The sequence below is a fragment of the Aotus nancymaae genome, unplaced genomic scaffold (assembly GCF_030222135.1).
Source record: "Aotus nancymaae isolate 86718 unplaced genomic scaffold, 86718_ANA_hifiasm-v0.15.2.pri h1tg000041l, whole genome shotgun sequence".
Classification (NCBI taxonomy): domain Eukaryota; kingdom Metazoa; phylum Chordata; class Mammalia; order Primates; family Aotidae; genus Aotus; species Aotus nancymaae.
The window spans coordinates 11753430-11771021 of record NW_026988455.1 but is presented as its reverse complement, the minus strand read 5'-3'; the positions used below and the strand labels follow the sequence as shown (position 1 = coordinate 11771021).

At 34.2% G+C, this 17592-nt stretch overlaps 1 protein-coding gene across 2 annotated transcripts in view; it reads left to right on the top strand.

The window, feature by feature from the left end:
• JAK2 (Janus kinase 2) overlaps positions 1 to 17592 on the top strand; it is a 123147-nt gene that overhangs the window by 39618 nt on the left and 65937 nt on the right. For both annotated transcript variants that reach the window (XM_012454553.3, XM_064361473.1), the window contains exons 3-5: positions 933 to 1183; positions 8352 to 8475; positions 14119 to 14236. In XM_012454553.3, coding sequence (XP_012309976.1) covers positions 958 to 1183; positions 8352 to 8475; positions 14119 to 14236 — 468 coding nt within the window. In that variant the 5' untranslated portion in view covers positions 933 to 957. The remainder of the gene's footprint in view (positions 1 to 932; positions 1184 to 8351; positions 8476 to 14118; positions 14237 to 17592) is intronic.

The window sequence follows — 17592 nt, the reverse complement described above, 5'->3', positions numbered from 1 at the left end:
GTTTGTGGTGAAAATGTGGGCCACTGGGAGTCTCTCATTTACTCTTTATTCACATTGTGCAGGCTCTCTAGGCTTCTGGCTGATCCTGGTCAAGCAGACTGCCTCACTTCCCTCTCCTTCCTTGCTTTAGGTGTTTCCTTTCACGTCTCTGTTGAAATCCAGTGTTCTCTCTTAGATGACCTATTCAAAGTGTGATTACTCGCTATTTTGGTTCTCTTTGTGGAGGAGGCGAGTACCAGATACCTCTAGTCAGCCTTCTGGACCCCCCTTCTCTTAATTTGAGATCTCTTCTTCTGTTGTCTGTAACTGAGTTTAATGCTTATTTGTTTTGTTCATGTTAGGAATTTATATCATTGTCCTCAATTAGGTTGTTAACTGGAATTTTATAATCCTTTAAATGTCCACAGGAAGTTTAAAATCTGTGATTTCTTGCATTGTGCTTTGTACGTAGTAGTACACGATATTTATTCATTTAATGGATTTGACAGCCATTGCTGTCAAGGAGCAGTCCTTCTTTGTGTATGAAGAATGCCTTATCAATATTATTTCCATTAGTAACTTTAATTAATTAATTAATTTGTTTTTGAGACAGGATCTTGCTGTATCACCCAGACTGGAGTGTAGTGGAGTGTGGCAGCTCACTGCAGACTCCACCTCCCGGGCTCAAGCAGTTCTTCCACTCAGCTCCCTAAGTAGCTAGGACTACAAATGTGTGTTGCCATGCCTGACTAATTTGTGTGTGTGTGTGTGTGTGTGTGTGTGTGTGTGTATTTTGTATGCTTTTGTAGAGATGAGGTTTCACCATGTTGCTGAGGCTTATCTCCAACTTCTGAGCTCAACCTGTCTGCCACCCTGGACCCCCAAAGTGCTAGGATTATAGGTGTGAGCCACTGCATCCGGCCCATTAGTAACTTCATTGTTTTCTCTTACAGGTAAATGTTCTGAAAAAGACTCTGCATGGGAATGGCTTGCCTTACAATGACAGAAATGGAGGGAACATCCACATCTTCTATAAATCAGAATGGTGATATTTCTGGAAATGTCAATTCTATGAAGCAAATAGATCCGGTCCTTCAGGTGTATCTTTACCATTCCCTTGGGAAAGCTGAGGCAGATTATCTGACATTTCCATCTGGGGAATATGTTGCAGAAGAAATCTGTATTGCTGCTTCTAAAGCTTGTGGTAAGTATTAAAAAAAGCATTTTCCTTTTTATCCATGGATTATTGTTTTAATTATGCTATGCTAATACTGGGTACATGAATTATATATATATATATGTATATTATATATAATATAATATGTATATATATATAATATAAAAATATATATATTTTTTAATGCTTGTATGGCTGAGATGTGTGTTTTCACATGCATAGAAAATGAAAGCATTACTATAGTACAATTTATGGTGAATCTTTCTTGGGGTTGGTATTAAAACAAACTGACGACCATAAATGTTTGCTGAGTATTCTTTATAATTACATATAAGGTGGCTAAAGAATCCTGTCATGGTCTAGCTCATGACATAAGTTAATCTTAAAGCTAGATCCTAAGAGCAACATGAAAGCAAAGAATATTTTGAAATATGTATTTGATTTAAAATCTTAATTAAATGGTTGATAAACCATTTTCTTCTTGTTAGCTTCTGAAGAGACCTCTGTTAATCTTTCCTCATAGATGTTTTTCTTATTTCTTTGGTGTATTTTGAAATCATTTTTACTTTTGAGACCTGATTATGTTATCTATGGACCAAAACTATGAATCAGAGAATTCTTTCTGTAGAGCTGACACACTTTACTGGACCACTGAGGTTACTATAGCACCTATGGTATCTCATTTTTAAATATTTTTTTTTTTTAAATAGAAGTACTAATTGATCTATGTCTTTGTTTTGTTTTGAAGAATAGTAGTATGATTTTATTTGTAGAGGTAAATTAAATGTCTAATACAGTATTTGTAAGAATGTGTGATAACATCAATTTATTCTCTCTCAAGAATGTAGATGAGGTTAACAGATCAGTATAGGTCAGAATAGCCATTAACTGTAAGTTGGAGGAAGCTAGGTTCATTTCAAGTTCTTTCTGTCTGTTTTGAAAAATAGGATACATCGTTGTTAACTGTAGTCACCCTACTCTTCTATCAAACATTAGAACTTATCCCTTTTGTCTGGATTTTTGTGCCCATTAACCAACATCTCTTCATTTCCCCCTTCCTACCCATATAACTTTGCCAGTCTCTTCTACCAGTCCACTCTACCTTCATGTGATCCCTTTTTTTTTTTTTAAGCTCTCACATATGAATGAGAACTTGTGATATTTGTCTTTCAGTACATGGCTTATTTCACTTGACACCTGATCTTCAGTTCCATCCAGGTTGTTGTGAATGACACAATTTCATTCTTTGTTATGGCTCCACTGGGCCCCAGGGCAGTACACATTCTTTTGTGGGCTGGGTTCCCAAAAATATCACCTTGCTGTAGCTGCTTAGGACTCAGGGGGAGTGTGGGACCCAGTGTGAGCTTCCTCACTGGAATAGGCAATGCTTTTGTGCTATCTCTGGAAAGGTAAGCCCCCTATGTTAGTTTTGTGTCCTGTAAGGGTCTAGGGGCCCTCCTGTGACTAAAATTGCAGGGGTTCATAGTAGGAATGTGGACCATTTGGCCTCTCTCACTCTCTCACTTTCCCTTTTCCCATGGGGTGTCTCTCCCAGCTTCTTGTCAATCCCGGCTGAGCAGTCTGTCTTGTTCCCCTCTCTTTCCTTGGTTTAGGTGTTTTCTGTCCATTTTTTGTTGAATATCGGTGTTCCTCTTGGATAATCTACTCAAAGTGTGATTACATGTTCATGGTTTTAGTTTTTAGTGGGGGAAGTGGATATGAGAGACCTCTAGTTACCGATCTTAACTATATTGTCAAGTCTATATTTTTTGGTGTGTGTAGTCTCTGAAATCTCTGATCCTTTAGCTTGTAGTAAGATTTTTTTTTAACAGATTTTATTGAATTCCTAGAGCCAAAAGGAAATAATAGAAAAGAACAAAAAATTCTTTTCAGTCTTTGCAGATTGGTTCTGTGTTGGGGGCATTCATTCAGTGTTTACTCAGTCCATTTACAGCTCTGCTTTAGCCTTCCCTTCCTCCTTGTGCTGACCCTAAAGAGCAGCCTGAGATGAAAGCTTAGGGTCTTTTCTAAGTGCCCTTCCTTGGGCATGCATGTGGCTTTTCTGTTCTCCAGTACATAGAGATGCTTTTCAGTGCTGTTGTTTCCCAAAGAAACTCTATTCTTTTATCTCTTTTTTGGCTTTTAGTGTGTTTATTGTTTGCCTTAACTTTAGACTGCTGCCCCAGATAGCAACAGGTTGTTCATTTGCAGTGTTTTCAATGAAAGTCTTCTATGTAGCTGCTTTTCTGCCCTGAGAAAGTCCTGAATTAAGTGGAACATAGGTGTGCTGTTTGCATCATTTCTTCAGTCAGTCTCCAGTCAGGTCAAAAGAGAGAAAAACAGTTTTTTGAGATTAAGGTTGGCTCTGTTCACTCTAGAACCAGGGACCAGAGTTTCACACTGGTAACACCAATTGCCATCTTCAAGACTTTGCTTAACTAGGGGGAGTGGAACAGGGGTCGGTGGGCAGGACAGGGGCGTGGTGTTTCAGGGAAAGTAAAAATGCTACACAACTTTCCTGCCATTTTTAAGTTGCTGTTTTCTTGATTCAGCATTTATCTGATTGCAGCATATCTTTGCTTATTTTCTATAGTTTATATGAAGTTCACTCAGACAGTTTTTACTTATTTTTTTTTCCTATTTCTGTGGAGAAGGATAGGCCCTTAGAACTACCTACTCCACCATTTTCACTGATGTTATTCTTTTACTTCTATAATCATGGAAGTGAACTTAAGATTTTTCTATCTATATTGGTGAGATTACCCTTGGTATCATAGTCAAACTAAATTCACAAAATGTGTCAATTTATCTGTTCCCTCTTAGTCTATTCTCTGTGATGGTATACTTAAGATGGAGTTGTCTTTCATGTTTGGTTGAACTCACATATAAATCTTGTCTGGGCTTCATGGTGGTTTTTCATTTCTTCTTTGTTATTTTTCCTTTCCTCCTTCTTTCTCTTCCCTCCTCCTCCTTTCTTTTCTTTTTTGTTTAAGTTTAAGTTGATAGAGTCTGTTTCCTTTTTTTTTTTTTTTGAGACTGAGTCTCACTCTGTTGCCCAGGCTGGAGTGCAGTGGCATGATCATGGCTCACTGCAACCTTCACCTTCCGGGTTCAAGTGATTCATCTGCATCAGCCTCTTGAATAGCTGGACTGTGGGCACCGGCCACCACACCTGGCTAATTTTTGTATTTTTGGTAGAGCCAAGGTTTCGCTATGTTGGCCAGGCTGGGCTCAAACTCCTCACCTCAGGTGTTCCGCCTGCCTGGGTCTCCCAAAGTGCATGAACCATTGCGCCCGGCCAGAGTCTATTTCTTTAATAATTATAGTTCTACTGAAGTTTTAAATTTAAGAATCTTTTAAAAGTTATATTTTTACAAAAATTTTCCATCTGTCTATGTTTTCAAGTTTATTGGCATAATGTTGTTCTAGCACTCTTTGTCTTCATAACCCATAATTATGCTTTTTAAAAGTTCTTAGTGTTTGTGCCTCTTTTTTCTTATTATACTTCACAAAGATCTATTTTGCAAGGAATCATCTTTTATTTTGTCACTTCTCTCTACTGAATTTTTATCATGCCCATCTTTAACCTTTCTTTGGGATTACTCAATTGTCTTCTCTGTTGAGTGAGATACTTAGATCAGTTGCTCTTATTTTCTAATATAAGCATATAAAGCTACAATTTTTTGCTTTTGAGTTACACTTTAGTTATATTCCACCATTTTTAATACATGATATTGAAAATCATTATTCATTATAAATGCTTCTTAATGTATTTTCCTTTGACCTCTGAGTTGTTTGAAAATTATTTGTAAATAAAAGAGTAAATGCAAGTATACGGTTTAAAAGTTGCTACTAGATAATGTTATTCTAAATAACTTACTGAAATTATTACACATCTGTAAGTAGATGGTCATGTTAATAATTCAGAATTTAAGTCTTTGTTGTCAGTTTGTCATATGTGTCATTTCTATCTACAGTGGAAAAATAGTGAAAACGAGCCTTATGTTTTAAATATATAGGATTAAATTTTTTTTTACATATTCATTTCTGATTTAATTGAAGTATGGTTAGAGAACATGGTATGTATGATTATTCTGTGGAACTTCTATAGACTTGTTTTGAGTTCATGTGATTGTGTTTGTGCTTGTGTGTGTACATGTATGCATGTATGTGAATGTTCTGTATACGCTTGAAAATAGCTTGTATTACTTACTTGTGTGGTTTAGGTATTCTCTTGGTTTTTTAGTTCAGTGGCCTTCAACCTTTTGTTAATGTACCTTCTAAAATATCTTTTAAGAAATTATGTATGCACTCATATTTTAAGTTGACATTTAAAATTTTTCATTGTAAATTAAAATAGTGCAAAGGGTATAATTTTAGTGTATTGTGTAAAACTTGACATTTTAAAATAAAACTTTCATTATTCTTTTAAAAGTACTTATGACTTCTAAATATTTTTGTGATTTGATACTTATTAATTAAAACAACTCCCTCCCTGCAACCACATATGAGCATGGATTCCTATTATGCCTCCAGTTCAGAGAAACTTGAAAAGTTGAACCAACCATTCTGCAGAGGACAACTGAAAAAACTGGATGAAATGTTTTAAAAATATTTGCTTGAAAGAGTCTCAGCCGTCATATTTTAAAATACTTATGTACTTTAAAAATATTGTGGGTTTGGTTCCAGACTATCACAGTGAAGCACATACTGCAGTAAAGCAAATTACATGAAGTTTTAGGTTTTCCAGTGCATATAAAAATTATGTTTAAATTATTCTGTAGTCTGTTAAGTAGGCAATAGCATCATGTCCATAAAGTACATATCTTAATTAAAAAATATTTTATTGTCAAAATGTACTAACAATCATCTGAGCCTTCAGTGAGTCATCTTTTTGTTGGTGGAGACTTTTGCCTTGATGTTGATGGCTACTGACTGACCAGGGTGGTGACTGCTGAAGGTTGGGGTGGCTATGGCAATTTCTTAAAATAAGACAACAGTGAAGTTGCTGCATTAATGGACTTTTCCCTTTTGTGAAAGATGTCTCTGTAGTATGCAATTCTATTTGATAGCATTTTACTTGCAGTAGAACTTCTTTGAAAATGGGATCGATTCACTCAAACCCTGCCACTGCTTTGTTAATTAAGTTGATGTAATATTATAAATCCTTTGTTGTCATTTCAACAATATTCACAGCATCTTCACCAGGAATAGATTTCATCCCAAGAAACCACTTTCTTTGCTCACCCATAAAAGGCAGTTCCTCGTCCATCCAAGTTTTATCATGAAATTACAGCAATTCGGTCACATCTGCTGGCTCTACTTCTAATTCTTGTTCTTTTGCTATTTCTACCACATCCTAGTGACTTCCTCCACTGAAGATAACATCCTTCAAAGACATCCATGAGAGTCAGAAACGACCGCTTTCAAACTCCTGTTAATGTCGATATTTTGACCTCCTCTCATGAACTATAAATGTTTTTCATGATGTCTCGAATGGTGAATCCTTTCCATAAGTTTTTCTTTACTTTGCTTAGATCCATGAGAGGAAACACTATGACAGCCATAACCTTACAAAATGTGTTTCCCAAATAATAAGATTTGAAACTCAAACTGCTCCTTGATCCATGGGCTGCAGAATGGATGTTGTGTTAGTAGACATGAAAACAACATGAAATTCAATGTACATCTTTATCAGAGCTCTTGGGAGACCAGGTGCATTGTCAATGATTAACAATACTTTGAGAGAAATCTTTTCTGAGCTTTAAGTCTCAATGGTGGCTTAAAATACTCAATAAACCATGCTATAAACAGATGTGCTGTCTTCGAGGCTTTGCTGTTCTATTTATAGAGCACAGACAGGGTAATTGAGCATAGTTCTTAAGGGCCGTACATTTTCAGAATGATCAGTAAGCATTGGCTTCAACTAAAAGTCACCAGCTGCATTAGCTCCTCAGAAGAGAGTCATTCAGTTCTTTGAAACTTTGAAGTGAAGCACTGACTTGTCTCTAGCTATGAAACTACTAGAAATCATCTTCTTCCAATAGAAGGCTGTTTTGTCTACACTGAAAATCTGTTGTTTATCCGTGATCCTTGCAAGATCTTTGGATAACTTGCTGCAATCTCTCCATCAACACTTGCTGCTTCACCTCATGTTTTTATGTTAGGGACATGATTTCTTTAGTTAAACCTCTTGAACTAACCTCTGCTAGCTTCCTACTTTTCTTCTGCAGCTTCCTCACCTCTCTCAGCCTTCATAGATTTGAAAAGAATTAGGGTCTTTCTCTGGCTTAGGGTTTGGCTTGAGGGAATACTGTGGCTGGTTTGACCTTTCTATACCACTCAAACTTTTGTCATATCGTCAGTAAGGCTGTTTTGCTCTCACCATTTATGTATTCACTGCAGTAGCACTTTTAATTTCATTCAAAAACTTTTTCTTTGCATTCAGACTGGTGCAGGAGGCCTGGTATTTAGCCTATCTTGGCGTTTGATATACCTTCCTCATTTAGTTTAATCATTTCTGGCTTTTGTCTTAAAGTAAGAGATATGCAACTCTTCTTTTCCCTTGAATGCTTGGAGGCCACTGTAGGATTGTTACTTGACCTAATTTCCATTTTGTTGTGTCTCAGGGAATAGAGAGGCCCAAGGAAAGGGAGAGAGACAGGAATGGCTATTGCTGGAGCAGTCAGAACACGCATAGCATTTATTGCTTCTGTTTGTCATCTTATGTGGGCATGGTTCATGGTGACTCCAAACAATTACAATTGTAATTGAAAGATCACTGATCACAGATTACCATAACGGATATAATAATAATAATGAAAAAGTTTGAAATATTGCAAGAATTACCAAAATGTGACATAGAGACATGAAGTGAGCACATGCTGTTGGAAAACTGGTGCTAACAGGCTTAACTAGATTCAGAGTTGCTGTAAATCCTTATTTTGTAAAGAAAAAACCCCACAATATCTGCAAATTGCAATAACTCAGAGTGCAATAAAATGAAATATGTTTGTATTAAAAAAGTGTGATTAATAATTCAGTTGTAAGTGGTAGTATATCAAAAGATTTTGAGTGCTACTACATTTTGTTCTGATTTTAAGAGTTGTTACTTCAGCCTCATTACAAATTATAGATGCTATGTAAATACTCTGCTATGTACCTTTAATAATTTCTTTTTCTGCTTCTTTTCTAGGCATCACACCTTTGTATCATAATATGTTTGCTTTAATGAGTGAAACAGAAAGGATCTGGTATCCACCCAACCATGTCTTCCACGTAGATGAATCAACCAGGGATAATGTACTCTACAGAATAAGGTACTTTCTTTAGTAAAGTAACTCACTTAATGCTAAAAGGCAAAGTGGGAGAAATTATCAAATATTTTTTAATTGCAAGGTACTTAATATCAGAGACCTGGAACAATTAGTTAGCACTCATTTAAGATTCTGTTTCTCCATCAGAAAAACTGTTCATACATGTTTAAATAGAATACTCGGAGAATAAAGCTGTTTTAGTGGGATGCCACTTAACTCCTTATAATTATAATTAAATAAGTAAAAAAAATCAGAATGGCCTTTATTAACAACATCCTAAATATTTGGGATATTACTGGTTTTCAAGGAAATTTGATGTTTTGTACAATAAAATGCAATTTCACACATCATCTTTATAAATAACTTTTTAAAAAGTTGACATGAAGAAAAGAGACTTTTCCCAGTGTTTATTTGCAGCCTCAAATTGTAAGTTAATTTATATAATTTATGATAATGTGTAATGCCTATTTAGAGAAATCTAGAAGTATTTTTATTTTTTGCTCAAAAGGATAAAACAGATACAAATTTGATTTGTGTCTCACAAATATCTGTCATTTTCTAAGCATTTATATATATATAATTTTATATTTATATATTTATATATGTAATTTAATTATGTATGTAATTTAATTTTAATCACAACTTCATGAAGTATTAGATTTCCAAATTAAAGATAAAGAATCTTGTGCTTTGGGATATAATATTACTCAAATTTATTCATGTTCACATAGCTGCGAATTGGGAGTCAGGTTGAAATCCAAGCCTAGTTTGCTTCATAAGCTTGCATCTTAACCACCTCATGTGTACTTCATTAAAGAAATAATGTATATATAGTATTTATTATTGTGGCTATCACTTGGTGCTCTCTCAATAAATTTTAGTATTGCTTTACTTCTTTCCCTTCCCCTATTTTGTATAAAAATACGCAATTGAATATGTTTGCATTTACTGATGCAAACTGATATATAATATACTGATGTATAATTTTCACTGAGTTCAAAATATTATTTTTGATATAATTATTGAAAAGACAGAATTAGTGAAAAAAGTCAATAAATGTTCAAATAAATCACAGATGTACAAAAAATTGATAGCATTCTATATATAAGCAACCAGTTATATAATAGATAAAGAAGATCCTATTCAATATAGCTACAGAAACCCTTAACTAACCAGGAATAGTCTTAATAAGAAGAAACTTAAGACAGTATAGGAAAATTAGAAGTTTATTTGTAGAATATGAAGAATTAGGACATAATACTGGAATGGTCAGATGGAATAATACAAAGATCAATATCTCTTATGCTATGTGCTTAACTCTAAGCCAATCAAAAATCCTAACAAAGGCATTTTAGGAAATTTGACACATTACAATGTTAATTTAGAATTATTAAATAAGATAGCCATGAGAAAGAAGACTTATCTGGCAACTCTAAAATACTTTGTCCCAGGAAATATTTTCACATTGTATGAAACTACAAAATGTATCTTTTATTAAAGCCACATAATTAAATTCAGAACCATAACCTAAATAATGAGAATGACGGGGCCAGTATAGCTTGAAAGTACACCTTCATACATATAGAAATATATGAAGAAATATTTTCATGTTAAGGGAGAGATTAGTCAATAAATGGTGGTGGGATAGTTGGTTAGCTGTTTGGATAAAATTTCAGCTTCTTTATAATGTATATCAGATAAGTTATAGGTTGATTTAAAATCAGATTGTTGTGTAAACAAATGTAAAGAAAATCAAACTATAAAAGTCTGAACTGGAATTGAATTCAAGTTCATGGGAAAATACCATGTAAGCTGCAAAACAATGGAAGAAATCATATGGGAATGATTGCAATTGTTGACTATAAAAATTTTCAAACTTCTGAAGGTTTCCTCTTAAAAGGCAAATTGTAAAGATAGTTTCCACAAATCAAATAAACAAAGGGTTAGTATTCTTATAAATGTAAAATTAAAAACACTGCATCCATTAAATAATTACTTAATGTACATGAAGAAGTATTTAACAAAAGAAGAACAAATAGTTAATGGCCTTTAAAAAAATTCTCAGTGTCACTAGTTATGAGAATAATGAATAGTTATAACTATGCGCTGAAGCCAGCGATCTGATATGATTAACTAGCTAATGCCAACACATTATAGGACGAAGATGAAATGGACAAATGCCTAGAAAGACACAAGTTACAGGAATTACTAAAAGAAAGAACAGAAAGTTTGAATAGGTCTATGACAAGTAAAGAAATCAAATTAGTAATGGCTTCACTTGTGAATTCTATCGCACATTAAAATAATTATTACCAGTTATTCACAAAAAATAGAAAAGGAAGGAGGATTTCCCAACTCTTTCTATGAGTTCAGTATTACCCTAATACCAAATTCAGACAAAGATGTCTAGAAGAAAAGAAAACTACAAACCAAGGTTGTAGGTAGAAAATCAAGAAATACAAACTGAATCTAGCAATACAGCTTGAGTATGTCTTGTCCAAAATGCTTGGGACCAGAACTGTTTTGGATTTTGGATTTTTTTAAATTTTAGCATATTTGCAGAGTACACACTGGTTGAGCATCCCTAATCTAACATTCTAAAGTCTGAAATGCTCTAATGTATATTTCTTTTGCACATCAGGTTAGTGTTCTAAAGGTTTTGGAGTTTGGAGCATTTCAGATTTCAGATTTTTAGATTAGGAATACTCAATATGTTTACAAAAAGATTAAATACCATGACCAGGTGGGATTTAGCCCCAGAAATAAAGGTTAGTGTAACTTCTAAAAATCAATCAATATAATACACCACATTAATAGAATAAAGGACCAAAACCACATGATCATCTCAATAGACACAGAAAAAGTATTGGACATAATCCAACATCCTATCACTATATATATTAAAAAAAACCCAATAGGAATGGCAAGGAACTTCCTCAATTTGTTAAAGGGTGTCTATAAAAAATTCAAAAGTAATGTCATACTTAATGGTTAAAGACTGAATGCATTCTCTCTTTGATAGGAATGAGATGAGTATAGCTATTCTTAATACTTTGATTTAACATTGTTCTATAGATTCAGGCTAGGGAAATTAGGCAAGAAAAAGAAATAAAAGGCATTCAGATTGGAAAATAAGAAGTAAAACTAGTCAGCCTGCTGTTTCCATGGGTTTCACATCCATGGATTAAACCAACTGCAGATTGAAAACATTTGGGAAAAAGTTGTGCTTGAACTGAACATGTACAGACTTTTTCTTGTCTTTATTACCCACAGTCTAACAACTATTTACATAATGTTTACATTGTATTAAGTATTATAAGTAGTCTAGAGATTTTAAAGTATACTGAAGGATGTGCACAGGTTATATGCAAATACTGTGCCTTTGTATATCAGGAACATGAGTATTTGCAGATTTTGATATGTGTGGGAGGTCTTGGAACCAGTACTGCGTAGATAGATGTGTGGGAGGTCTTGGAACCAGTACTGCGTAGATACCAAAGGATTATTACATATTCACAGATTACATGATCTTGTGTATTAAAAATCCTAAGGAATTAATAAAAAACTATTAGAATTAATAAATTAGCTCAGGTCATTTGCAGAATAGAAGATCAATATATAAAAATCAGTTGTATTTCTATACACAAAAAACAGTCTAAAAATGAAATTTAAAAAATTAACAATTGCATAACAGATTTTTAGGAATAAACTTAACAAAAGAAGTGTAAAATGTTTGCATTGGAAAATAGAAAACATCACTGAAAGAAATTAAGGAAACACCTAAATAAACGGAAAGATATCTAACAGTTAGAGAACTTCATATTTTTAAGATGGCAATACTCCTTAATTGATCTGTATGTTCAGTGCAATTCCTGCTGAAATCTTAGCTGTCTTTATTTCAGAAATAAGTTAATCATAAATTTATATAAAAAGCAAAGGGACATGGGGCACGATGGCTCACACCTGTAATGCCAACATTTTGGGAGGTCGAGGTAGGCAGATGGTGAGGTCAGGAGTTTGAGACTAGTCTGGCCAACATGGTGAAACCCTGTCTCTAGTAAAAATATAAAAATTAGCTGGGTGTGGTGGCAGGCACCTGTAATCCCAGCTACTTGGGAGGCTGAGGCAGGAGAATCGCTTGAACCCAGGAGGCAGAGGTTACAGTGAGCCAAGATTGTGCCACTGCACTCCAGCCTGGGCAACAGAGCTCTGTCTCAACAACATCGACAACAAAGCAAAGGGACTTAGCACAGCTAAAATAATCTTGAAAAAGAACAAAGTTTGAAAACTTACACTTCCCAATTTCAAAATTTATTACAAAACTACAGTAATGAAGACGAAATGCCTTAAAGCCCCAGACCCAGCCCCACAGGTGTATGTGCAGGGGCCTGGGGGTCGCCCTGGACTGGCGGGCAATCCCCTAGGACGGTCTTGGGGCGGGGGAGTGGAGGTCCCCCAGCAGGGCTTGGGGCAATGCCAGGGCAGTGGCTGTGAGTCTAGTTTTTGCTTTATCAAGTGTACAGAAATGGCATTTACATTTCTCTGATGCTCCCTGGAAGCCATATAATTTAGGGAATTTTTAAAATAAAAATGAAACAACAACAACAAAAAAAGCTGCCCAACAGCATTAGTCATTAGAGAAATCCAAATCAAAACCACGATGGGATAATAATTGATCTACAAGGATGGCAAAAATCAGAAAGACAAACAATAACAAGTGTTAGAGAATCTGTACAAAATTAGATGCCATATATTGCTACTGGGAATGTAAAGTGGTGCAGCTACTTTGGAAACACAGTCTACTTTGGAAACACAGCTGCTTTGGAAACAAAGTTACCATATGATCCAGCAGTTCTCCTTTAGATATATATGCAATAGAAATGAAAACATATATTCACAAAAACTTGTGTATGACTCTTCATACCAGCATTATTCACAATAGCAAAATAATAGAAACAGCCCAAATGTCTGTCAGGCATGAATGGATGAGGAAAAGGTGGTATATTCATACAATGAAATATTAATTTGCCAATAAAAGGAAATGAAGTAATAATACATGCTCTAACATGGATGAACCTTGAAAACATGCTGAGTGAAAGAAGGTAGACAGAAAGGCCACATGTTCTAAGATTAGATTATGGTAATATTTGTATAATGCTTAAGTGGGTGAACTTATGGTATGTGAATTATATCCTAATAAATGTGTTACTAAAAGAATCAATATAGAGTATTTTTTGTTTCTTTGAAGGAAAGTTTTTAACCTCTGTTTCTCTAAAGCAGCAATTACTTGTTTTTATACAAATTAGCATTTTCAGATTCTCTACCGATGTTACTGGATTAATTTATGTTTTTACTTTTTGTTAATATTTTATTTCTACATTTTTTGTTTCCTATTGCTTCTACATTCTGTGCACTGAAGGAGGTAGTATACTGATTTTACACTTAAATTTCTTATACTTTCTGCCTATATTATTGTAGTGTTATCCACATATCCTTTTGTCTCGAATTTATATTTAATACTGTTAGCTGTGAGATTTTCTAAGTATGAGATAATACCTTTCAGAATGCTGTAGGTGACTATATATTGATAGTATGTTTGTATTTGAACTATTTGGAGGCTGACCAAATGTTTTTATTGTCTTGTAGATTTTACTTTCCTCATTGGTATTGCAGCGGCAACAATAGAACCTATCGGCATGGAGTATCTCGAGGTGCTGAAGCTCCTCTTCTTGATGACTTTGTCATGTCTTACCTTTTTTCTCAGGTATGATTATACTATCTTACTTGTACATGTGTTAAATGATAAATGTCCTGCTGTGTAATAAGTCACTTAATCAGGAAAAACATCACATATGGGAAAATTGCAGTTCTGTCTTGCACAGCAGATGCAGAGAAGTAACAACATTGAGTCTTTTTATCACCAGTTTTTAATCCCATGGTTTATAGATAATAGAATCTATTTTATAGATTTTTTTTTGAGTTGATCCTTTTAAATTTCTTTCTCCTTTTTTAAGGACTTTGATCATTTTAAGGATTTCACAAGGTATAGACTGAGTTTTATAACACGATTCATGTAGACATAAGTGGCTAAAATATTAGTAAAATTTCTTTAGCATTTAAAAAAAATTTTGGATAATTTCAGGCTTACACAATGGGCAATTAACTCTAGAGAAATAGGTTACATGAAAAATGAGCTATGATAGTTTGCGTAGCTGCTTATAGGAAGGTGGCTGAATTTGATAGTCTGAGAATTATAATCTAGTTTGTTCACTAATACAGTTGTGTCAAATTTTTGTATGGTGCTTGAATATTTGATAATGCTTTCTTCTCTGTTACCCTGATTTAAACAGTAATTGAAAGGTTTTGTCATTAAATAACTTGTTTTTATGTGCTGCTAGACGGGTATGAATAGAAACTAAAGGCAGAAAATATATTAGTGCCCTTGGGTAAAAATATGCATTTGGTATCCTCAAGGTATCAGATTAGAAGTTCTAAATCAGATTTGCTAATATTGTAGGAAATAAGCCCATAGATCCTTGTGGTTCACATTTCCAAGAAGCCTAGTAAGGCTAGTTCAGTTTATGAACAACAAAAGGAAAAATATTTCTCTATTGGGGTATGAGACCAACAAACTTTATTTTTATTGTGGTAGAAATATATAATAAAAATAACCATTTTAACCATTTTAAGTGTACAGTTCAGTTGTATTAAGTACAAACACAGTTGTACAACCATCATCACCATCCATTTCCAGAACATTTTTCATCTTTCCAAACAGAAACTTCATACCGATTAATTAATAACTCTCCATTTCCCACTCCCAATGGCCTTTGGAAGTTACCATTCTACTTTCTGACTATAAATCTGCCTTTTCTAGGTATCTCATACAAATGGAATTATACAGCATTTGTCCTTTTACAACTGGCTTATTTTACTTAGCATAATGTCTGCAAGGTTCATTCATGTTGTAGCATGTGCCAGAATTTCTTTTCTTTTTAAGGCTGAATAATATCCCATTGTATATGTATACTTCATTTTATTTATTCATTCATCTGTTGATGGATACTTGGGTTGCTGCTGTGAACATGGTATACAAATATTTCCTTGAGTCGCTGTTTTCAGTTCTTTGGGATATATACACAGAAGCCTGGATAATATGGTAAATTTGTAATTTTTTCTGAGGAACTGCTACATTGTTTTCTGTAGTGGCTGGACTATTTTTCAGTCCTATACCAGCAGTGCACAAATGTTCCATTTTCTTGACATCCTTGACAACACTTTGCTTTGTTTGATAATAACCATCCTGATGGGTATGAGGTGGTTGGTTGATTTTGGTGCATACTTCTCTAACAATTAGTGATCATGAGCATCTTTTCATATGCTTGTTGGCTATTTATCTTCTTTGCAGAGATGTTGCTTGGCCATTTGTTTGTCTTCTATGCAGAGATGTCTATTCAATTCTTTGCCTATTTTTAAATTGTTTTTTGTTTTTTGTTGTTGTATTGTAGAAATTATTATTCTGGGTCTTAGCTCCTTATAAGATACATGATTTGTACATATTTTTTTCCATTCTCTAGGCTGCCTTTTTATTATGTTGCTTGTGTCCTTTGATGGAAAAAAGTTTTAAATTTGGATGTATTTCATTTATTCTTTTTTGTTTCCTTTGTTTTTGGTGTCATATCCAAGAAATCATCACCAAATTCAATGTTATGAAGCTTTCTTTCTGTTTTCTTGTAAGAGTTTTATGGTTTTAGCTCTTATATTTAGGCCTTTGGTCCATTTTGAGTTAATTTTTGTCTGTTTGTGTAAGGAAAGGGTCCAACTTCTTTTGCATGTGAGTATCAAGTTTTCCTAGCACAATTTGTTGAAAGACTGTCTTTTTGCCATTGAATGCTCTTGGCACCTTTGTTGAAAATCATTTGACCACCAACCTACTTTTTTATACAGCTCCTTTATCTCTGTAGCCATTATAAAAAGAGAGTGGGGTGGGGAGAGGCTTCTGAGAATAGCCTTTTGAAAATAGGATATTATGAGGTTACAACTTTCTGTTGCTTTTTCGGGTACATTATTTCACCTGTGCTGCAGAGCTTGTTTATTTTGGTGGCATGCTAGTTAAGTCCCATTTGTAAGCTAAGTTTTCCCAAACTATTCATTTAGCTACTTTAGACTAACATTAATACTGCAATGTGTAGTATTTTTGATCTAGAAAAATTTTGGGCAATTTCAGAATACTTACTTTTATCCTTCTAGGATGGCAAAGTAATTTCACCACATAATCCTAAATTATGTCTAGATAGTACCGTAAGCAGTTTTCTATTTTTTAATGTTTTTACTTCTCTATATTTATGCCCAGAAAATATGATAGTATTTAGATTACTCTGATTGTACTATTATCATTTTATACTATATGCATGTTATAGACTATATATAGCAAATTTGACCAGTGGCATTACTAGAGTATAAGACTATCTTGACATCTTTAACCAAAAAATAGTTAAGCCACTAAACCGTTTTTAAAGTTCTTAAGATAGTACCTATAGAAAGACAGATTTGGAAAAGGTAAGCAAATAAAAGTCCAAAGTAAGATGGCCCTTTTAAATTCAGTTTCCTCTGGGAATTATTATATCATCAAATATGGCTGCTCAGAAAATAAATTGCTGACATGTGAACAATTTTTAATTAATTCATATCTCTTGAACAACAAATGGATATTTACCTCATGTTCTTTGCATCATTTCTGATTTTGTGACTGTGACTTTTTTTATTTCTCTGGCTAATGAAGATGTAAATTTCTTAAGCTCAAATTTTGTCAGCTACCCAGATGAGGAAAGGTTTTCTTTCTTTTCTGTTTTATTTTTTGGTAGAGATGGGGGTCTTACTTTGATGCCCAGGCTGACACAATCACAGTTTACTGCAGCCTTGAATTCCTGGGCTCAAGTGATTGTGGCTTCAGCTTCCCAAGTAGCTAGAACTGCAGGTGTGTGCCACTATACCTGACTAATTTTTTAGTTTTGTTTTTGTAGAGGTGGGTTCTCACTCTATTGTCCAGGCTGGTTTCAAACTCCTGGCCTCAAATGATCCTCCTACATCAGCCTCCCAAAGTGCTGGGATTACAGGTGT